Raw genomic sequence first — 20,396 nt, 5'->3', positions numbered from 1 at the left:
TATCCCAGCGAGTCCTTCTGATTATGGAGCTTGTTAATTCCTGGACTGTGTAGGGGCAGTCTGGGGAAATATGAGGTCGAGATAATTGGTGGGAACACGCAAATTATTTACAACCTATGGTAATAAAGTGCAAAAGTATGCAAAATAGCTCAGTCTATTAGTAAGTAAAAAAATAATGCATGTTGAAATGCTCAAATTGAAAACAAAACCATTAAAATAAAAATGACTATATCTGTGAGAAGTGATCACATTAACATGCAATTTTTAGTACTTAGCAAAATAATCTTCAATTACATGCCATTAACATGGACCTATAATGCAAACTATTTATTTATTTATTTATTTGTTATATTTGTATCCCACATTTTCCCACCTATTTGCAGGCTCAATGTGGCTTACATAGTTCCAGAGACGCGTTTGCAGACTCCGGTGTGAACAAATACAAAGTGATGTTGTGGTAAGATAAAGTTCATGTAGCACAGCCACATTAGGGAATCGTGCAACGGAAGGGTTGAGTTATGTCCATTACGAACTTTAGTTTTGTTGTGTTGCAGAGATCAGGTATTTAAGTTGGATCGGTAGGGTATGCCTTTTTAAACAGGTTAGTTTTTAGTGATTTCCGGAAGTTTAGGTGGTTGTACGTCATTTTCAAGGCTTTTGGTAGTGCGTTACACAGTTGCATGCTTATGTAGGAGAAACTGGATGCATATGTTGATTTGTATTTAAGTCCTTTGCAGCTTGGGTAGTGCAGATTTAGAAATGTTCGTGTTGATTCGGATGTGTTTCTAGTTGGTAAGTCGATCAAGTCTGTCATGTATCCCGGGGCTTCGCCATAGATGATTTTGTGAACCAGGGTGCAGATTTTGAAAGCAATGCGTTCTTTGATTGGGAGCCAGTGTAGCTTTTTGCGGAGGAGTTTTCCACTTTCAAATCGCGTTTTTCCAAATATAAGCCTAGCTGTCGTGTTTTGTGCAGTCTGAAGTTTCTTTAAGATTTGTTCTTTGCATCCCGCATAAATTCCATTGTAGTAGTCTACGTGGTTTAGTACCATTGATTGCATCAGGTTGCAAAATGTTTCCCTCGGGAAGAATTGTTTCAAGGGTTTGAGTTTCCACGTTGAGTGGAACATTTTCTTTGTTGTGGATGCCACTTGGCTTTCTAGCGTTAAATTACGGTCTATCGTAACACCAAGGATTTTCAGGCTGTCTGAGATAGGAAGGGTGAAGTCTGGGGTGTTGATACTTGTGGGGTTGTCCACGCTGTATTGGAATGAGAGGATGAGACAATGTGTTTTTTCTTTATTGAGTTTGAGTTGAAATGCATTTGCCCATGAGTCCTTTATGTTCAAGCTGAGATTGATTTCGTTAGTGATTTTTGCCAGTTTGGTTCTGTAAGGAATGTATATTATGACATTGTCTGCATATATAAAAGGGTTAAGGCCTTGGTTGGATAAGGTCTTGGCTAATGGGGTCATCATTAGATTGAAGAGGGTCGGTGGTAGCGGTGATCCTTGTGGTACTCCACAGTCTGCTTTCCACGGTGATGATATGCTGGAGTTTGATTTTACTTGATAAGTTCTTGTGGTTAGGAAGCCCTTGGTCCAGCTAAGTATGTTTCCACCAATCCCGAAGTTATCTAGTAATCTTATTAGTATATTATGGTTTACCATGTCGAATGCGCTAGACATGTCGAATTGGAGGAGAAGGAAGTTTTTGCCTATTGCTATTTTCTGTTTGAATTTGGCTAGGAGAGTGAGTAGTACTATTTCAGTGCTGTGGAGGGCAGTGGCATTCCTAGGGTGGCTGACATCCGGGGCGGATCGCCCCCCCCCGGGCCCCCCCGGGTGCAGCACGACCCCCCCACCCCTGGCAAAAGGCCACCTCCCCCCCCCGGCAAAAGGACACACCTCCCCCCGGTGAAAGGACACCCCCTCGGGTGCATTTTTACCTGCTGGGGGGGTGCCGTGCGTCTGTCTGCTTTGCTTGTTCCATGCTCCCTCTGCCCCGGAACAGGAAGTAACCTGTTCCGGGGCAGAGGGAGCACGGAATGAGCAGAGCAGACAGGCGCGCGGCACCCCCCCCAGCGGCGTGCACCCGGGGCAGACCGCCCCACCCCCCCTTGGTACGCCACTGGTGGACGGGGCGGAAACCTGACTGTGATTCGTGTAAAATTCAGAATTTGTTTATATAATCTGTAAGTTGTTTGTTTACCATGCTTTCCATCAGTTTGACTACCAACGGGATCAATGCTACTGGACGGTAATGGCTGATTTTAATGTACTTCAGAAGGTTGACCTTTCTATGTGTTAAAATCTGAGTCTGGAGTCCGAATAAAGGTTGACAAAGTTTAAGGACTTTTGTTGAAGAGATCCTAAAGGAAAGTGAGTACATTTTGCTGGTGTCATTGAGATCTAATCAACATGAAAATCAGAAGTTTTTAGAAGGAAAAATGGATTTTGAGATTATAATCTAGAGGTTATCTAGCTTTTACATATTGATTATTTATTTATTTAGTAGGATTTATTTACCACCTTTTTGGAGGAATTCACTCAAGGCGCTGTACAGTAAGAATAAAACAAACATGAGCAATAGGTAATTATAGCAGTAAAAATATTCAAATAACAATACAAAGTATGGCGTGGTATATTACTTACAATGTCAACATGATATGTATTAGAACATTTTAATTGACAGTGAAGGGTACAAGCAAAGATGGAACATATAGATAGGTAAGAGAGTAAGAAGAGTTAGAAAGTAAGGTGACTAATTTAAAGAAAGTTGCACATGTAGTCAGAGAGATGGTTAAATATTATCTCAGCTAGAGTAAGAGTGGATAAACATATCCATATGAGTTACCTCCTGAGGTATCTATTGAAACGGGGCAATCTAGAATTAATTTACTGATAGGGTTTACAACTTACTACTACTACTACTACTACTTAACATTTCTAGAGCGCTACTAGGGTTACGCAGCGCTGTACAAAATAAACAAAGAAGGACGGTCCCTGCTCAAAGGAGCTTACAATCTAAGTAACGAAATGTCAAGTTGGGCAGTCTAGGTTTCCTGGGCAGAGGTGTAGAGGTTAGGTGCCGAAGGCGACATTGAAGAGGTGGGCTTTAAGCAGAGATTTGAAGATGGGCAGGGAGGGGGCTTGGCGTATGGGCTCGGGGAGTTTGTTCCAAGCGTGGGGTGAAGCGAGGGAAAAAGGGCGGAGTCTGGAGTTGGCGGTGGTGGAGAAGGGTACTGAAAGGAGGGATTTGTTTTGAGAGCGGAGGGTACGGGTAGGAACGTAAGGGGAGATGAGGGTTGAGAGGTAAGGAGGGGCTGTAGATCGAGTACATTTGTAGGTTAGTAGCAGAAGCTTGAATTGAATGCGGTACCTGATCGGAAGCCAATGAAGTGACTTGAGGAGAGGGGTGGTATGAGTGTATCGGTTCAGGCGGAAGATAAGACGTGCGGCAGAGTTCTGAACGGACTGAAGGGGGGATAGGTGGCTAAGTGGGAGACCAGTGAGGAGCAGGTTGCAGTAGTCAACTTCCTAGTGTTTAGTTGGCCAATGGCCAGACTTCATTTCTGAGACTTGTAGCTGGTGGAACTATTTACAAGGAGGATATGATTACCAGAAATTTAAACACACACATCCCCTTTGGCAAATCTGGCAGTGCTAACTGTATACTTTCCCATTCTCTGCAGCATCAACTATTTTTCTATGCCACAGGTTTCTCCTCTAAATGGGAAGCCCATTCAGGAAGAGGAACCTCTGCCAGCATTTTGAGCTGTGACACAGTTCCACACTGTCAGATAGCTAATGAGGGTACAGCCCTGTCTAGGGTCAACATTCTCTATCCCACTCTGCCTCCCCACTCCTCACCTCCACTTGGTGATTCTGCTTTATCTCTCCCATCCTAATTCAATTCCACCGTATCACCACTTTCTCACCTCTCCTTTCCTCCATCAGTTTCTTCCACACCCAACCCACCTACTTCCCAACTCTTGATGTCCTGCTGTAGCTTTTAGAACCACGTAATCAGCTGAGTAAGATTAAGAACATAATATGTGTTATGCAAGAACAGACCAAAAGTCTTTTGAGTCTATCAAATTAATTCTTGAAAGTGGCCAATTTTGGTCACTGGGAGTCAGTCCATTACTTGTTGCTCATTGCTAGGGATAAGCAGTGGCTATTACATGACACAACCAAAAATTCCACCAAATATAAAAGTTTAGTATTGAAAGACTAACTAATTTAACCTCTTTTATATTTGATGGAATTTTTGGTTGTGTTATTTGATTTCTGTTTCACAGTCCTCTTCTTTTTTGATTTGGTTAGTTAAGCAGTGACTTTCTTCAAGACTACATGAAGAATAATTGTTTATGAAGTTTTCATCCAGGAACTTGTCCAAATCCATTTTAAATCTGGCTATGCTAGATGACTTGACCGCATCCTTTGGCAACAATACCACAGCTTAATTGTATATGGAGTCTGCACAGATAGCCCAGCACTTTTTCAGGTGCTGGTGGAAGTCCACTGTGATTATTATTATAATACAGACTGCTGGCACTACACCACTCAGATTTACTCAGCAAAGCTTCTGATACTGTTCCACATAGGAGATTCATTAAAGAACTGAACAGCCAGGGGGAGGGGATCTAAGATGGTGGACTGAAATTGAAAATAGTTGAATGAAAGAAGAAAGAAGCTGAATTCAATTCAATCTGAGGAAACAAGGGTGATTAGTGGAGTTCCTTAGGGACTGCCCTGGGGTTTGGTTCTGTTCAACATCTTTCAACAATATTATCGAGGGTTTAGAAGGAAGCATTTGCCTTTTTTTTTTGTAGATGATACAAAGATCTGCAACAGAATAAATACCCATGGGGAAAGATACACAATAAGTAGTGATTTAAGCAAATTTGAGGTGTGATCTAATGCTTGGTAGTTAGGATTCAATGCTACAACGTGCAGTGTATGTATCTGGGGTGCACAAATATACAGAAGCAGTATGCATGAGATAGATTTGCTGAAGTGCACCAACCAGGAGAGAGAGTCTTCAGAGATGATGGGTGGCACTTCAGGAGGTCAAGGGGAGTACATTGCCCCCCAGATTGTGGGGCCAAGTTGTCCTGCATGAACTTAGAAAAGGAAGTCTCGTCAGGCCTACATGGAACCTAAGCTGGCTGCATGAATACTCAGAGCATGCACAATGCTGCCACTCTCAATGATTCCCTCCACTGTTTACCTGAGTACACTTTATATTTCAAAGTGGAAATACATAGATAGGAGGAGGGAGGAACTTATGGTCCAGCAACACTTTGTGTATGCTAAATTCCCATATTCTGTGCTGCTGGTTATGATGAAGGACAAGGTAGAGAAGGTGGAGAAGGAGAAAACAGCAAGGGGGAGAGAGGGTGGGAGTTGTAGTAAAAATGGGTAAGAGGGATGGTGAAGGAGGAAAGAGAAGAATGGAAAAGGCAAGAAGAAAGGACAGATGGTAGAAGGGAGAAGGCAAGAGATGAGATGTGTACAAAGAGAGGAAGGCAAGAAACAGAAGGGAGTGGAGAAGGATGGATGAGGAGAAATTAGGGAGAAAAAAATAAAGGTAAAAGAGGCATAGAAGAGATAAGGATATTGTGATGGGAGCAAAGGAGAGCAAAATATGAGAAATGGGAAAGGTTAGTGCTGATAGAGGAGTGGTGTTTTAGAGGAGTAGAGGAACAAGGCTGTGTGAGAGAAAGAGGAAATGAAGAATGACAGAATATAAAAAAGAAAGAATGAAAATAAAAGTGAAGATGGATCAATAAAAAGATAAATAAATACAAAGATATGAAAATATTTTATCCAACAGCTCTGTTACAGGTACAGCTGAACAGATAGGAGTAACGAAATTGGTTGGGGTATGAGAGAGAGAGAGAGAGAGAGAGAGAGAGAGAGAGAGAGAGAGAGAGAGAGAGAGAGAGAGAGAAATGGGAGAATGGAAAGGGAATGAAAGTTTGCACTGTGTCCTCTCCCTCAATCTGGGCCAACATGTTTGGAGGGTAGGAGAGTTAACCCCCATCACCTTCCCTCCACCTTATGACTTTTTTTTACTTTTAGTCCCCCAACTAAATAGGCAATCCACACCTATCTCATAATGATAGTCCAATAGCAACCAAGCAATGTAATAAGATGGTGGCCAGAAAGCATCATCATTAGAAAAAGGATGAGATAATGACTCCATACTTCTCGTTGATTGCCTAGAATTATCAGAGCAGTCAGTGCTCAAATCTCATTTCTGCCACTAACACTCCTTGTGACCTTATGGAAGTCACATAGAGTGGCATTTTCAATATCATGTCTAAATCTGATTTTGGATGTTTGCGGAAAACATCCAAAAATCAAATAGCAAAAACGGCCATTTTTAAACCAGAAAAACATCCAACTTTTTGTTTCAAAAATGGCCATTTGCTAGATGTTTTTGTGCTCAGTGTGTCTATCATTTTGGACCATTTTTGAAAAAAATAAAAAGTATCCAAGTGAAAAACACAGACATCCCATCAGAGCAGTGGGGCACCCTACGGGGCACTGTAATGTACTTCACAGAAAAAGTCCCAGATACACACCTCACCATTACCCCTTTCTATTGTATGGTGAGCCCTTCAAAACCTTCCAAAAACCTACTATACCCAACTGTACACCACTACAATAGCCCTTACATCTGCTGGTAGCACCTATGTGTGGGTACAGTAGGTTTTTGGTGGGTTTTGGAGGGCTTATGCTTTCCACCACAAGTGTAACAGTTAGAATGGTATATGGGCCTGGCTCTCCTTTTCTACAGTCCACTGCACTGACCACAGAGCTACTCCAGGGACCTGCATGTTCCTCTAATAGGACTGGCCATGACATCTGAAGCTGAGACAGGTACATACTGTTTCTTTTACATATTTAGTGGAGTAACAGGTGTCATGTGTTAATCCCTCCAGTGGTAATTCAGGGCACAGTTTTGTGTCTTAGTTGTGTTTGAAACAGGTCTAGACCAAAACATCTAACTTTTAGCCCTGGACATTTTTGCTATATTCCATTATGGCAGAAAAATGTCCAAGTTTTGGGAATGCCCAAATCCTGCCTCCAACATACCCCCTTGTAATTTGGACACACTGCATAGAAAACTATCTTAAAATGGACTTCAAAAATAGCAATTTGGACATATTGACAAACAAAAAAAAAGTATATCTGCCGATTTGTGCCACTTTTTAGATATTTTTCTGTTTTGAAAATGAGCTCCATAATGAGCTCCATAGCTTTAGCACTGAAAACCTGAAAGACTGGACAGACCAGATAGGTAATTCAATGTTGTGCACCTGTTATCCACAGACAACAGAATTAATAAGGCACCCAAATGGGTGCTGTCATCTAAAGTGGCAGTACAGAACTGCTCTCCCAGAGTTGGAACTCAGTGTGAATTTCTAAGCGTACATGTCCCTTCCTTAGCTCAGCCCTCTCTTCTGCTCCTCAGTTAGTTCCAAAGTTCAAACATTCAGGCAGACCTCAAGGAGGTGGGATGGACTGTGTGTCTTATCAATCCACTGTCTATGGGAAATACCTGTTACAAGTGAGCCATATTGCTTTTTCAGTTGATAAGTAGGATTGAGTTAGGCACAGAAATGGGTAACTACCAAGTTTAGGGCTGTTCAGCCTTAAATTTTCTTAGTCCTTTGAGCAGCCCATACAGTTGAATACGACAGTTGTTAGTTCACAGGGACAGATTGACCAGCACTGCTTGACTGAAGGTACCATCCTGTGCTAAAGCTTGGTCTATACGATAATGCACAGTGAAAGTATGAAAAGAGAACCATATAGCTAATCTGCAGATGGAATTTATCGAGGCAGATTTCAGGATGTAGTGGCAGTAAATCTAATCTGATAAGGCTTCACCTTGGAGCTGAGAAGAATATCTACTTTTCCATAGGCAAATTGTGTACAAGAAGCTAGCCATTTTTTTCTGGTATTATTTTTTTCCAACTAGCATACAAGTCTTATTTGGATAAAATGAGATGACATTTTGAGCTGTTTTTCTAATGATTCAGTTCTTTTTAAGTAGCAGGTGAGAGCCCATTCATGAAGATTTATGTGGGGCTTTGGATAGAAGATAGGAAGTATTATATCTTTATTTACATTAAAGGTATGACAGCTTTAGCCAATATGGAAATATTGTACCAATTGCTGGAGTTCACTTACTGGTCAATATTACTTATACAGATCCCGAATGAATATCAGCTGGAACCTGCCTAAGTGACTCTGTCATTTTGTCTTTTCCCCTGCCCCCCCCCCCCATGCTGATTCTGTCACCCACCTCCTGAACCCTCTCCACCTGCTGATTCTGACATCCCCTCCTGAACCCTTCACCGAGATTGCATGAAATTGCCTCCCTGAGACCAGGCCCTTCCTCCTTTGGGGTTTACTGACATCCCTGCTGGTCCAGTAGGGGTCTTCTAGACGGTCTTGCAGTATTACTTTTATAGCTAGTGGCGGCCATTTCAAGAAAGTCAGAAATTTAATGCTTCTTTTGCAAAGCCTTGCTAGCAATTCCCGCTCGACAAATGAGATGAAGTCCATAGGAATTGAATGGGCTTCCCTCATTTGCCATGTGAGAATTGCTAGTGCAGCTTAGTAAAAGGAGCCTTTAGTGAGTTGAAATGGCTCAAAATATATATATTTAACATTGTTACATTTCACTACACATTTACAAGGTAAATTGAGCCAAAACAATACTGCAAGCTGCAAAACTCCTGACCATAGAAAGACAACCTCTTTTCTTCATTTCTGAGTAGCTTTAGAGATGTTGTGATACATCCAAATCTTTAAATCATAGAATAGAAAATCCTTACAATGAAAGAAATATTTCAGAAGAAAATTTCTATCAGAGTCCACTAATAAATCTTATTTGTGCTTTGGTATTACTCTGATTGGTGTTAACATAAGTAGCTTCTCTCAGACTTCTGTAGGTGCTCTCAAAATGATTGCATTGTGAGTCTGGATACTTTAAGGGGATCTCCTTTGTGAGCATATGGACTCTCAGGGTCACTGTGTCTAGAGTATGATGGTTTTTCCAAGGAGATTCTCAACTGGGCTGCCAGGAGTAGATGGTGCGTGAGTACTTATTCCAGTCAAAGGGCTGGTGTAAATGGTCACACATAACTGTAGGTAGTTAGAATGATAGCATTTGCATGCCTATAACCTGTCTGGGTAACTGCCTGGCATGCCCATGATCCACATATGCTTCTCCCATGTCCACGAGTTACACACTCTAGAATTTGAGGACACAAATTATAGAATACCAACTAAGGGCAGTTACACACATAACTGCCAATTAGCGTGAATTAACACCAATTATAACCCATAATTTGTTGTTAAGGTTTCTAGAATTAGGGGGTTCATTCTTTCAAAAGCTGAACAAAAAGGCAAAACAATGAGAACAGTTTCAACCCCCCCCCCCCCCCATAATTATTATTTTTAATGGACGAGCTTTGTTTCACATTCATTCGGCTAAGCACAAAAAAATAAAACACAGCAGCTGAGGAGATCACTGCATGTAGAAAGGGCCGTGCATGTTCAGAACTTTACACTAAATTCTGAGCTCTGGGACAGCAGTTTGGTCCGGAAGAGTTAGATAATGTCACCTACTTGTATGCCTGTCAATAGAAACTTTGCTCTTTACCTGCCATCATTTAATATGCTACTATACAGTATATTAAGAGGGGTCATTCACTATCAGTTAGTGGGTGATGATGTCATCATCAAGTGTTATGTTCCTCGGGGTCCACAGAAATAGAATGGGCCCTGCAGCAGATAAATTGTAATAACGGCAACATTACACACTATTAGTAAGTGTGAACTAAATATCTCCCCATGTGGTTCAAGGTCCTGAAAGCTTCATCTTGACTTTTCATGCGTTCTTACAATATTGTAGGTAAGAATGTAAACTGAGCAAAAATCTCATGTAAGTCACAGAACAATTTCACTGTGTCGACACGAAGGTCTCTCTTCTACAAGGTCAGTTTCATATCTATATACCTACTTAAATTTTATCTTTGCCAAAACTGCTGGATTTCTTTTTCAGGAGATGGCAACGGAATCCCCAAAGTACTGCAGTACAGACTTACCTCAGCCCATATAGGACAGTCCCATCTGGATGTAGTCGAATCATGCGGTTCTTGACAGTGACACCATGCAAATAGGACTTTTTGTCATTCAGAAAGTAGGTGTCAGGAAGCCATAGCTGGTCGGCCACTCTGTTGTCCAGTGTGAGGTTCAGCGGAATGTCAGTGTAGGCAAGGCGTTTGTCACGCCAGCTCTGCTGAAAATACATGGTGATTGTATAATCCTAGAAGAGAGGGAGAGCACAAAATCACATAAGGAAAGCACTTCATAGAAGAAAAAAAGCTCTAGGCAACAAAACTATCTATATAATAGAATTGCGTTGCAATAGTCATTTACCTAAAAAAAAAGAGCAAAATACTGACGATTAAAATTTTAGTTTAGGCGTTATTTTACCCAATAGCTGCTCTGAATCTGGTTCTGGCTAAGCATCAGTTATGCCTAATTTTGATCTATATGCCAGAGTTGGTTACAGAGACAGGGGTATAGAACAGTATATAATAGCTTTGTTCAAATTCTGCTGTAGCTCCATTCATGTTCTATCACTCCTATTCAAGGCTCTTACAACTCAGCATTTCCTGTGGTTTTTGAACGGGCTTACTGAGTTGAAATAAAGAAGGTGTAGATTTGGATATTCACTTGATAAACTCTTGCTGTAAGCTTGCTTGCTAGAAAAAGTCTAAATGGGAGAACTATAAAATTGCACAACATATTCTTGTTTATGCACACTGAAAATATGAGCAGCTCTTAAGTGGTAAGAACAGCTTTAACTTTAACAATTTCAATTAAATTGAGCACACCAAACCCAAGCCAGGTGTGTAAATTCTGATTTCTCAATTCAAACTAGGCTAGCATCAACCTGGAAATCCAGACAAAAATCTGAGTCCAGTTTAAGACAGGTGTACATATTTGTACTCAAGAGGGCCACTTTTAAAGCAGGAAGCCTATAATTTTTTAAAACTATGTTTTTATCTGTTTTATAATGGAAATAGGTGTGTATTTGCCTTGCTGAAGTAGGCTCCCAGAACTATCCCTAACAGTATACAAAGCATATAGTGTTAGGTGCCTTGAAATAGAGGAAAAGGTGCATGTGCTCTGATTGGGTCAGCAGAACAACAGCAGACTACCAAATGAAGACTGGAGTAGTAGTTACTGTATGTAATGCATTTGTTTTTTTCCATTTATTATTTGTTGTTGAATGTTATATTGGTTTAAATTTTCTTGAAAACTCAATGAAAATGATTTAAAAAAAAAGCTTTAATAAACATCAAAGAAAGCTTGTGCCCGACCTGGACATGTTTTGCCTACCAAGGCTGCCTCAGGGGCAATGACTAGATGGGGATGAAGAAATAAAAGCTTCCCTCAAGAGCACCAATCACTGGCAAGAAGCCTCCAAGAAGCCCCTGTTGATTCCTAGTGATCAGCAACCAGGCTCACAGTGTTTAACCACCTCATTTGGTGGTCTGCTGTTGTTCTGCTGCTCCATGCATTGCAGATGCCTCCTTCATTTTGGCTCTGTACTCTGAAGTACACACACATTTTTATGAAGTATTTGTCAGAAGGTGTATTGTACTTCAATGTGTATATTCAAAGTGCACAGTTTTATAATAGCCATTTTTTGTGTGTCAAATGTTTTTTTTTTTTTTTTTTTTTACAAAAGAAAACACTTTGTAACAGTACTCTCAAAATTAGATCTGGATTGGTTGAAGGCTAGTAACTTTACCTTGAATTGCTGCCATTGTCTTTTTTAGTTTTGAGCGCAAATTCATAGTAATAGATACCCAGTCCTCCAGACTGGAAAGCCTGTGTTCTATCTCCTCAATTGTATAGCAAAAGTTGTCAGTTTTTTCACTTAGATGCTGATGCACATTGGCAACCGTTAAATACAGGTGCCACAGTAAAAATTAACAGGTTGCAAACAGCAACCAATGCACAAAGGGAATCATATGCAAATCCTTCTTTGTGCATTGGTCACTGTTTCCGATTCCAGGTTATCAAATGCATTTGATAGCTTGCTTGCTGAACCCCTCCCCCCCTCCCACCTGCGACTCACCTCCCGGCCTCCCAGCCTCCCGACCTCCCCCCCGGTGACTCGCCTCCTGACACCCCAACACCCCCTGTGACCCCCGATTCTTTCTTACAATTTTCCCTGGTGGTTCAGTGGACCCCAACCCCCTGCAACTCTCCCCTACCCAGTGACCCTACCCCAAACCTTTTAAAAAAATTTTCCTTGGTGGTCCAATGGAACGGACCGCCCCTTCCAATGCACACACACCCACACCCACTCCCAGTACCGGCTCCTCCTGCACCCTCTCCCTGTACCTGGTGGAGGCATGAGGGCAGGTGCAACACCTCCTCCCTCCAGCCTTGGGCCCACTCAGAACAAAATGGCAGCACCCTGGCCCTGCCCAGTGCATTCTGGAATACACTGGTTGGGGCAAAACACCATATAAGGAGAATAATGCTTAGCCCTGCCCATTGCATCCCAGAATGCACTGGGCAGGGGTGTTCTTGGTGGGCCCGAGGCAGGAGGGAGGAGGTATTGTTCCTGCCCTTTTGCCTCCACCATAAGTACATAAGTACATAAGAAATGCCACACTTGGAAAAGACCAAGGGTCCATCAAGCCCAGCATCCTGTCCACGACAGCTGCCAATCCAGGCCAAGGGCACCTGGCGAGCTTCCCAAACGTACAAACATTCTATACATGTTATTCCTGGAATTGTGGATTTTTTCCAAGTCCATTTAGTGGTGGTTTATGGACTTGTCCTTTAGGAAACCGTCTAACCCCTTTTTAAACTCTGCTAAGCTAACTGCATTCACCATGTTCTCCGGCAACAAATTCCAGAGTTTAATTATGCGTTGGGTGAAGAAATATTTTCTCCGATTTGTTTTAAATTTACTACACTGTAGTTTCATCGCATGCCCCCTAGTCATAGTATTTTTGGAAAGCGTGAACAGACACTTCACATCCACCTGTTCCACTCCACTCATTATTTTATATATCTCTATCATATCTCCCCTCAGCCACCTTTTCTCCAGGCTGAAAAGCCCTAGCCTCCTTAGTCTTTCTTCATAGGGAAGGTACAGGGAGAGGGTCGGGACTGGGACAGTGCGTGTGTATGTGTGTGCATGGGGGGAGGGGGTCTTGCCCAGGGGGGGTCATGGGGGGGGGGAGGTCAGGGTCCATTGGACCACCAGGGAAATTTAAAAAAAGATATGGGGGGTTCACCTTGGGGGATTCTGGGGGGATACCAGGAATTAAGGTAGGAAGCACAAGCAGGCAGCCTTTGCAGCTGCCTGCTTGTGCTTACCTCCTCTCCGACAGCTCTAGAGCAGCCACAAAATTTGCTCACTAGAGCTAGGCACTCTGGAGTTGTACATCGCCTGGAATGCTTATTAGAATAATAATAAGCTCACTGTAATACATTTACAGGGAGTTCTTTGTTGCTGCTAATGACACGTGTTAGAGCCACAGAAAACCCCTTTGTGCATTACTAGCTAAATAACATTTGCATTAGACTGGCTAGAACCAATCTAAAGCAAACGTTTACTGCACAGTAAGCTTTGTGCATTGGAGACTTAGTCACAAAACTCTAGAGTATATACATCTCCATAGCAAAGTCTCCTCTCACAGCTTTAGTTTTGACCAAGATACATTCACTCATGTCTAGATCTTTCAGCTATACATTTGGTGGAACTGCCACCATCTTTTCTACTGCCTGATCTGCATTTTTATTTATGTATTTATTGCATTTGTATCCCATATTTTCCCACTTATTTGCATCTACTTACTTCAGCTGTTTTTAAATTTGAACCTACATATCTGTCATGTTTTATGCTCTCCGGGACATAATAGTGATAATGATAATACAACATTTATATTTGGCTCATCTCTCAAAAGGTCAGAGCAGATCACAATAAATTTACTAGTCGTACCTAGGAAATACAATCCAGAGAATTAATAAAAATGTAATGCAACCTATAAAAACAGGCTGTCTTTTAATTGATTTTCCAGATTTGCCCAAGGAAATTTCACAGAAAAGCTACTGTCTCCATCAACACTGACCAGCACTCAATGTTTTTAAAGGTCTTTAGTTTGGATTGGATTGATTGATTTGATTTACCATAATATACTTTGTCTCTAAGTGGTTTACACAGTGCAATTTTTCTAGCAAAAAAGGTGCCAGTACTCAAATGCCAGGCCACCCTTCAGGGGTGGGGAGATCACTGAGGGACTCACTCCACAATAGCCAGGCCCCCTGCAATCAGTCACAGAATATATGACAAGGCAGAATTGGTGTCTTGAGCCTGAGCTCTTTCATTAAACCTTGTGGTCCATGGGTCAATTTTAGGAGACACTGGAAAAGGTGCCGGTACTCAGTACCCCCGAGTACCCCCTCAAAAAAAGCCCTGGGTTTACATTAAAAGGTAAACATAGATCCTAGAAAATACAATATATCATAATAAGGGCCCTATTTACTAAGCCATGCTGTAGCCACGCTAGCATTTTTAGCGCATGCTAACCCTAGAGACACCCATATGGAGGGGCTCTAGTATTAGTGTGCGCTAATTTTTAGCATGCGCTAAAAATGTACAATGCAAATTCTCATATATATATATATATATATATATATATATATATATATATATATATATATATATACATACATACACACACACACACACTTCTTCAAATACAGCCCCCATTAAACAAGGAAGAAGAAAAAAAAGCACATTCTTTTTTAAAATCTATAAAACAACCATAATATTGCTGAAACAATAAAGTCTTAAAAGTTTACGAAAGGTATAATAATAAGAAAGGCCAGAAAAACTATTCAACCAAAAATTCCATAAGGGAGGGTCTGACATATGTTTCCAAGTCGATGATAACCTAATAGTGTCCAATCCAGTTTGCTGGCCTTCTTTCTCTTGACTTTCAACACTCTAAACCATATAACAGCATGTTAAGGAGATTAATTTTAAAAATCATTAGTTTTATCTTTAATCCCACTTGCTTTGATTTCCAGATGTTCATCAGCATAAAAAAATGACAGGATGGCTTTTAATGGTTCTTGAGCTGAACCCTCTTTTAAAACCTTACTATCTTGGTAGGTGAACTCAGTAATGCATACACTATAATCAATTCAAGTACAATTTTCTGATAAAATACAATACAGTTATGGTAAATAACCAGACTTCTGCTAAACTGAGAGATTAAGTTGCATCTTGTTTCAGATATTTTTGTCATAAATATATGCATGCTTCAAAAAAACCCCCTCTTTTCTTTTGTAATTTCTCTTTCCTTCTCCTTCTCTTGCCCTTACAAGCAATTTGCGTGTTTGTTGAATAAAGACTTGCAGAAAGGAAGAGGTAAGCAGTCATGCAATATTGATAGGCTGAAGTGCTCTTCAGGAGAGGAGGCGATATAGATTCATTAATGAGCTGCAGTTCTTTGCAGAAAGTGTGACGATACAGGCTGCTAACAGGAACACGCTCTGCATTTCAGCCTCCAGTGCTATGTTGGGCGTGTTTGCATCCCTCCAATCTTTAGAGTAGAGTTGTTGGTTCTGCAAGCTGTTTGATGTACTTTAATCAATTGACATGTGCAAAATAGCTAATTAACTACTGTGTGTATGAAACTATATATATATATTTACTCGTGCCTGTGCTCCTGGGGCACGTACTATATTCCGTAGATCTTTGTTCCATCATATACAGCAAAGAAACCCATAGTAAAAGACAATTCTTAGCACATATTCTTAAACTATGTCTTAGAGAGCTTTCAACAGAGAGCTGCATTATATTCCTCAATTTATCCTAACAGGCTGCAATATGTCATAAAGCACTATCATGCTATCTCAATGCATTATGCCAAGAAGAGACAGAGAAACTCTGAATTGTTGATTAAAGTGACAAAGGCAAATGAAAAATCTATATGCAATCTTTTATTTAAAAATATATGATTTTCATTCCTATGAATTTCCTACATATTCAGCTTTGGCCTCTTGCATAATTTCTCACTCAGAACTTAAGAACTGGCATACTGGATCAAGTGCCTAGCCCAGAACCTTGACCCTAATTGTGGCAAGTAGTGGATGCTTATAGAGAAAGAATATATGATTGTGGAGAGGGCCATACAACACCTTCAGTCTACCCAATTTGATTGTTTAAAATGCCAAAAACCTCTAAAAAGACAGCACATATGTAAGAGTGTCCTTGACGTACTGTTATAGTGTTTCAATTTCTACAACACTGGAGAACGGCAAACACAGAAGAAAGCGGACCTCCGCAATGGAAAAACCAAGAAAAGAACACAGCGAAGGTGACAAGATGGATGATGCCAAACAAACTTCTACTGGACTCAGAAAAAAGTTCACAGCAAGAGTTTATTCTTAAAAAACTGGACTTGACATGAGTCGTGTTTCAGCCGTTCAGGCCTGCCTCAGGAGTCTATGTATGGCAAAGTGCTATTGGTTCTCATAAGGAGAGTCTTGTGCAAACTCTGGATTTCTCTAACAACACCTTAGGAAATTTGAGAAAACCTTCTAAGCTTCTTGATGAGAGTGTGAGCGTCACTGTTCTCGAAGCGTGAAGTTTGTTTGGCGTCATCCATCTTGTCACCTTCGCTGTGTTCTTTTCTCAATTTCTACAAGTCATGTTTCATGGATTAACTAAACCCAGGGTGAGAACCTTGAATTTTGTGTTTATGAATATAATTGACTTATCTTCCATAAATTTGCCTAATTTGGTTTTGAACCCAATTGTACCAATTGCCTTCATATTATTCTGTGACAATGAATTCCATAGCTTAACTGAGTTGTATGTAGCCATACTTCCATTTGTTTCTTTAAAACAAAGCATCTGAAATTTCATAGGGCATTTCCTAGTTCTTACATTTAGGGAAGTTTTTAAAAACTTCCCTAAATGTAAGAGTTCTGTCTGTCAAATACGAGTAGAACCATTGAAGGAACATATCGTCAATGCCTAATGTCCTAACTGCTGGCGGAAAGGGTATAATTCTATAACTGTGCACCTATAGATAGGAACATATTCTATAAAGGAATGGTGTCTACTTTCCTTTATGGAATACTAGTGTAACAGGGCATATTTGCCTATATGTGCTTAGATGTGAGTGCTTATAATTGGTATAAATATGTGCACGTAATTTATAATATTCTATAAGTTATCCCCCAAATTCTATGTTGCATGTGAAAATTTGGGCATGCATCCAATTTGCATGCACAATTTTATTGCATAATGAGCCGATAACAAGCAATAATTGGGCGCCAGTAACCAATTATTGCAGTTAATTGGCTCCAATTAGGAAAAACAGGTACTATTTTATAAAGATGCATGCACAAATATTTTAGCATACAACTGAAAAGGGGGTGTGGCCATGGGAGGGGCATGGGCAGGTCAGGGGCATTCACTAAAGATGCAAGTAGTGTAATAGAATTTGGAGGATTTACACCAGGTTTCAGTTGGTGTAAATCCTCGGGCGTGGATCCTAGTGCTATGCGCTCCTCTAAGAACAGCACTCAACTTAGAGCACTGTTTATAGCATAGCGTTCAGCGTGGATTTTTTTTGGCACCATTTACTGAATCTAGTCCTATGTGTGTAAATGCATGCCCTGCCCATGCTCTGCTCAAACTTCATCTGTAGAATAACATGCTATGTAAGAAATGCACATATTTACAGATCTGTGTATAGGCACACATCCAGTATTTATGTGCATATATCTTTATGAAAAAGCTTGATATAACGCTCACCTTTGCAGATCAGAGCAGTTTACATCACATAGAGGGGCATAACCGAATGGGGGCATCCATCTATAAGGGCGCCCATCTCTAATGATGGCCCTGTAAAGCAGTGTACCTGACCGTATTATCGAAACAAGATGGGCAGCCATCTTTCATTTCGATAATACGGTCGGGGCCGGCCAAATCTCAACATTTGGGCCACCTTTAGAGATCGCCGCCCATAGAGATGGCCGACATTGTTTTTTGCCGATAATGGAAACTAATGGCGGTCATCTCAAAACCGGCCAAATCCAAGCCATTTGGTCATGGGAGGAGCCAGCATTTGTAGTGCACTGGTCCCCCTGATATGCCAATACACCAACCAGGCACCCTAGGGGGCACTGCAGTGGACTTCACAAATTGCTCCCAGGTGCATAGCTCCCTTACCTTGTGTGCTGAGTCCCCCAACCCCCCCCCCAAACCCACTACCCACAACTGTACAACACTACCATAGCCCTTAAAGGGTAACAGGGGCACCTAGATGTGGGTACAGTGGGTTTGGGGGGGGGGGGTTTGGAGGGCTCCCATTTACCACCACAAGTGTAACAGGTGGGGGGGGGGGATGGATCTGGGTCTGCCTGCCTGAAGTGCACTGCACCCACTAAAAACTGCTCCAGGGACCTGCATAGTGCTGTGATGGAGCTGGGTATGACATTTGAGGCTGGCATAGAGGCTGGCAAAAAAAATGTATTTTTTTTTTAATTTTTTTTGGGGGGTGAGGGGGGGTTGGTGACCACTGGGGGAGTAAGGGGAGGTGATCCCCGATTCCCTCCAGTGGTCATCTGGTCAGTTCAAGCACCTTTTCAAGGCTTGGTCGTAAACAAAAATGGACCAAGTAAAGTCGGCCAAATGCTCGTCAGGGCCGCCCTTCTTTTTTCCATTATCGGCCGAGGACGGCCATCTCTTAACCACGCCCCATCCCGCTTTCGGTACACTGCCGACATGCCCCCTTAAACTTTGGCTGGCCCTGCGACGGAAAGCAGTTGAGGGCGGCCAAAATCGGCTTTCGATTATGTCGGTTCGGCCGCCATTAGGAGAAGGGCGCCCATCTCCCGATTTGTGTCGGAAGATGGGTGCCCTTCTCCTTTGAAAATAAGCAGGATATTCTGAACATTTGTGCACAAAACTGGTGCATAAATGTTTGCACATGCTTTATAGAATTACCCTCAAAATGTTATGCACAACACTATCAAATTCAGAGATTCCAGTTGACTTATGAATGGTTCACAGTTACAGTATGACACAGTCAATGACAGGGGTTCTCAACCTAGTCCTCAGGACACATTTAGCCAGTCAGGTTTTCAGGATACACACAATGAATATGCATGAGATAAATTTGCATACAACGGAGCCAGTGAATGCAAACTTATCTCATGCATATTCATTGTGGGTATCCTGAAAACATGACTGGCTATGTGTGTCTCGAGGACTGGGTTGAAAACTCCTGGACTATGAATAACTTTAGCACAAAAGTCAAACCATTAATAATTAGGCTTTTCCCTTTAGTAAAAACATTCACAACCTCACTTTACTTAATGGCATGGCACAGGTCATAGGATACAGTTAGGGAGAGAGGGTGCACTGATTTTAAACCCTAACACCAGGCACCCCTATAAAAGTGGAGATTTGATAGCACTACTTTCCTGCTCGTCATACTGATACAGTCCCTGTATCCCTCGCCAACAGCATTTGAATAGAGCAGACAGAAGGCTTGCTAGGCTGGCTGGGAAGATGAGATAGCATGCAGGCTGCAACCTCCTCCAGTTCCAGACTGAGTGGTTGCCTCCTCTGCTCTGAGTGCTAGGAGCTGGTGGGGGCACACTGACCTTTATGCCATGACTGACTCAGCTTTCCTCCTTTCTAGTAGATGGTGGGTGGTGTGAAAACTTGATAACTTGTTGGTGCCATGGACTCATGTGGCAGACTGGCAGGACTCCATCAGAATGAGGCATTTCAGTAGGAGGCAGAAGAAAAACTCCCAGGCCTGTTCCAAATGTGAAAAACATTCCTAGCAAGCACTTTATAAGATGATGACGTTGGGTTGTAGAACAGAATTTTTTCTTCAATAAGATTTCACTACAGCATTCTTCTATTAAGGGATGATTGGCAACTCAGTGTGTGATAGCAGGGGTGGGGGAGGGAAGGCGACACCCACTGCAAGAAGAGATGCTTGTGAATATATGGATTTTTCTGCATACGTACAAAACTAAGTATTTAGTTTCTCATTATTGCACATTCATATGTATTAGAACCATTTTCAGCCGTTCTCTAATTAATCCATCCATTCCCTTTTGCCCTAGATTAATATTTGATCCAAACTTGTAACAGTAGATATACTGTGAAGGGTGGGAAAAATGAGAGGTGGCTTGTGGAAGATAATTCTATAAAAGGGTGACTTGGATAATAAGGTAGTTGGGGGCCTATTTCAAGACTATTCTTTTTAAAAATAGTAAGTGCCTACTTTTC

General features: G+C 41.5%; 1 protein-coding gene across 2 annotated transcripts in view; it reads right to left on the bottom strand.

Moving 5' to 3' along the window:
- The window catches only part of LOC115474265 (gamma-aminobutyric acid receptor subunit beta-4), a 318,482-nt gene that overhangs the window by 77,811 nt on the left and 220,275 nt on the right, over window positions 1–20,396 (bottom strand). For both annotated transcript variants that reach the window (XM_030209660.1, XM_030209661.1), the window contains exon 4: window positions 10,135–10,355. In XM_030209660.1, coding sequence (XP_030065520.1) covers window positions 10,135–10,355 — 221 coding nt within the window. The remainder of the gene's footprint in view (window positions 1–10,134; window positions 10,356–20,396) is intronic.

This window comes from Microcaecilia unicolor, chromosome 7 (assembly GCF_901765095.1).
Source record: "Microcaecilia unicolor chromosome 7, aMicUni1.1, whole genome shotgun sequence".
NCBI classification, from domain to species: domain Eukaryota; kingdom Metazoa; phylum Chordata; class Amphibia; order Gymnophiona; family Siphonopidae; genus Microcaecilia; species Microcaecilia unicolor.
This window is presented reverse-complemented; position numbering and strand designations above follow the sequence as displayed.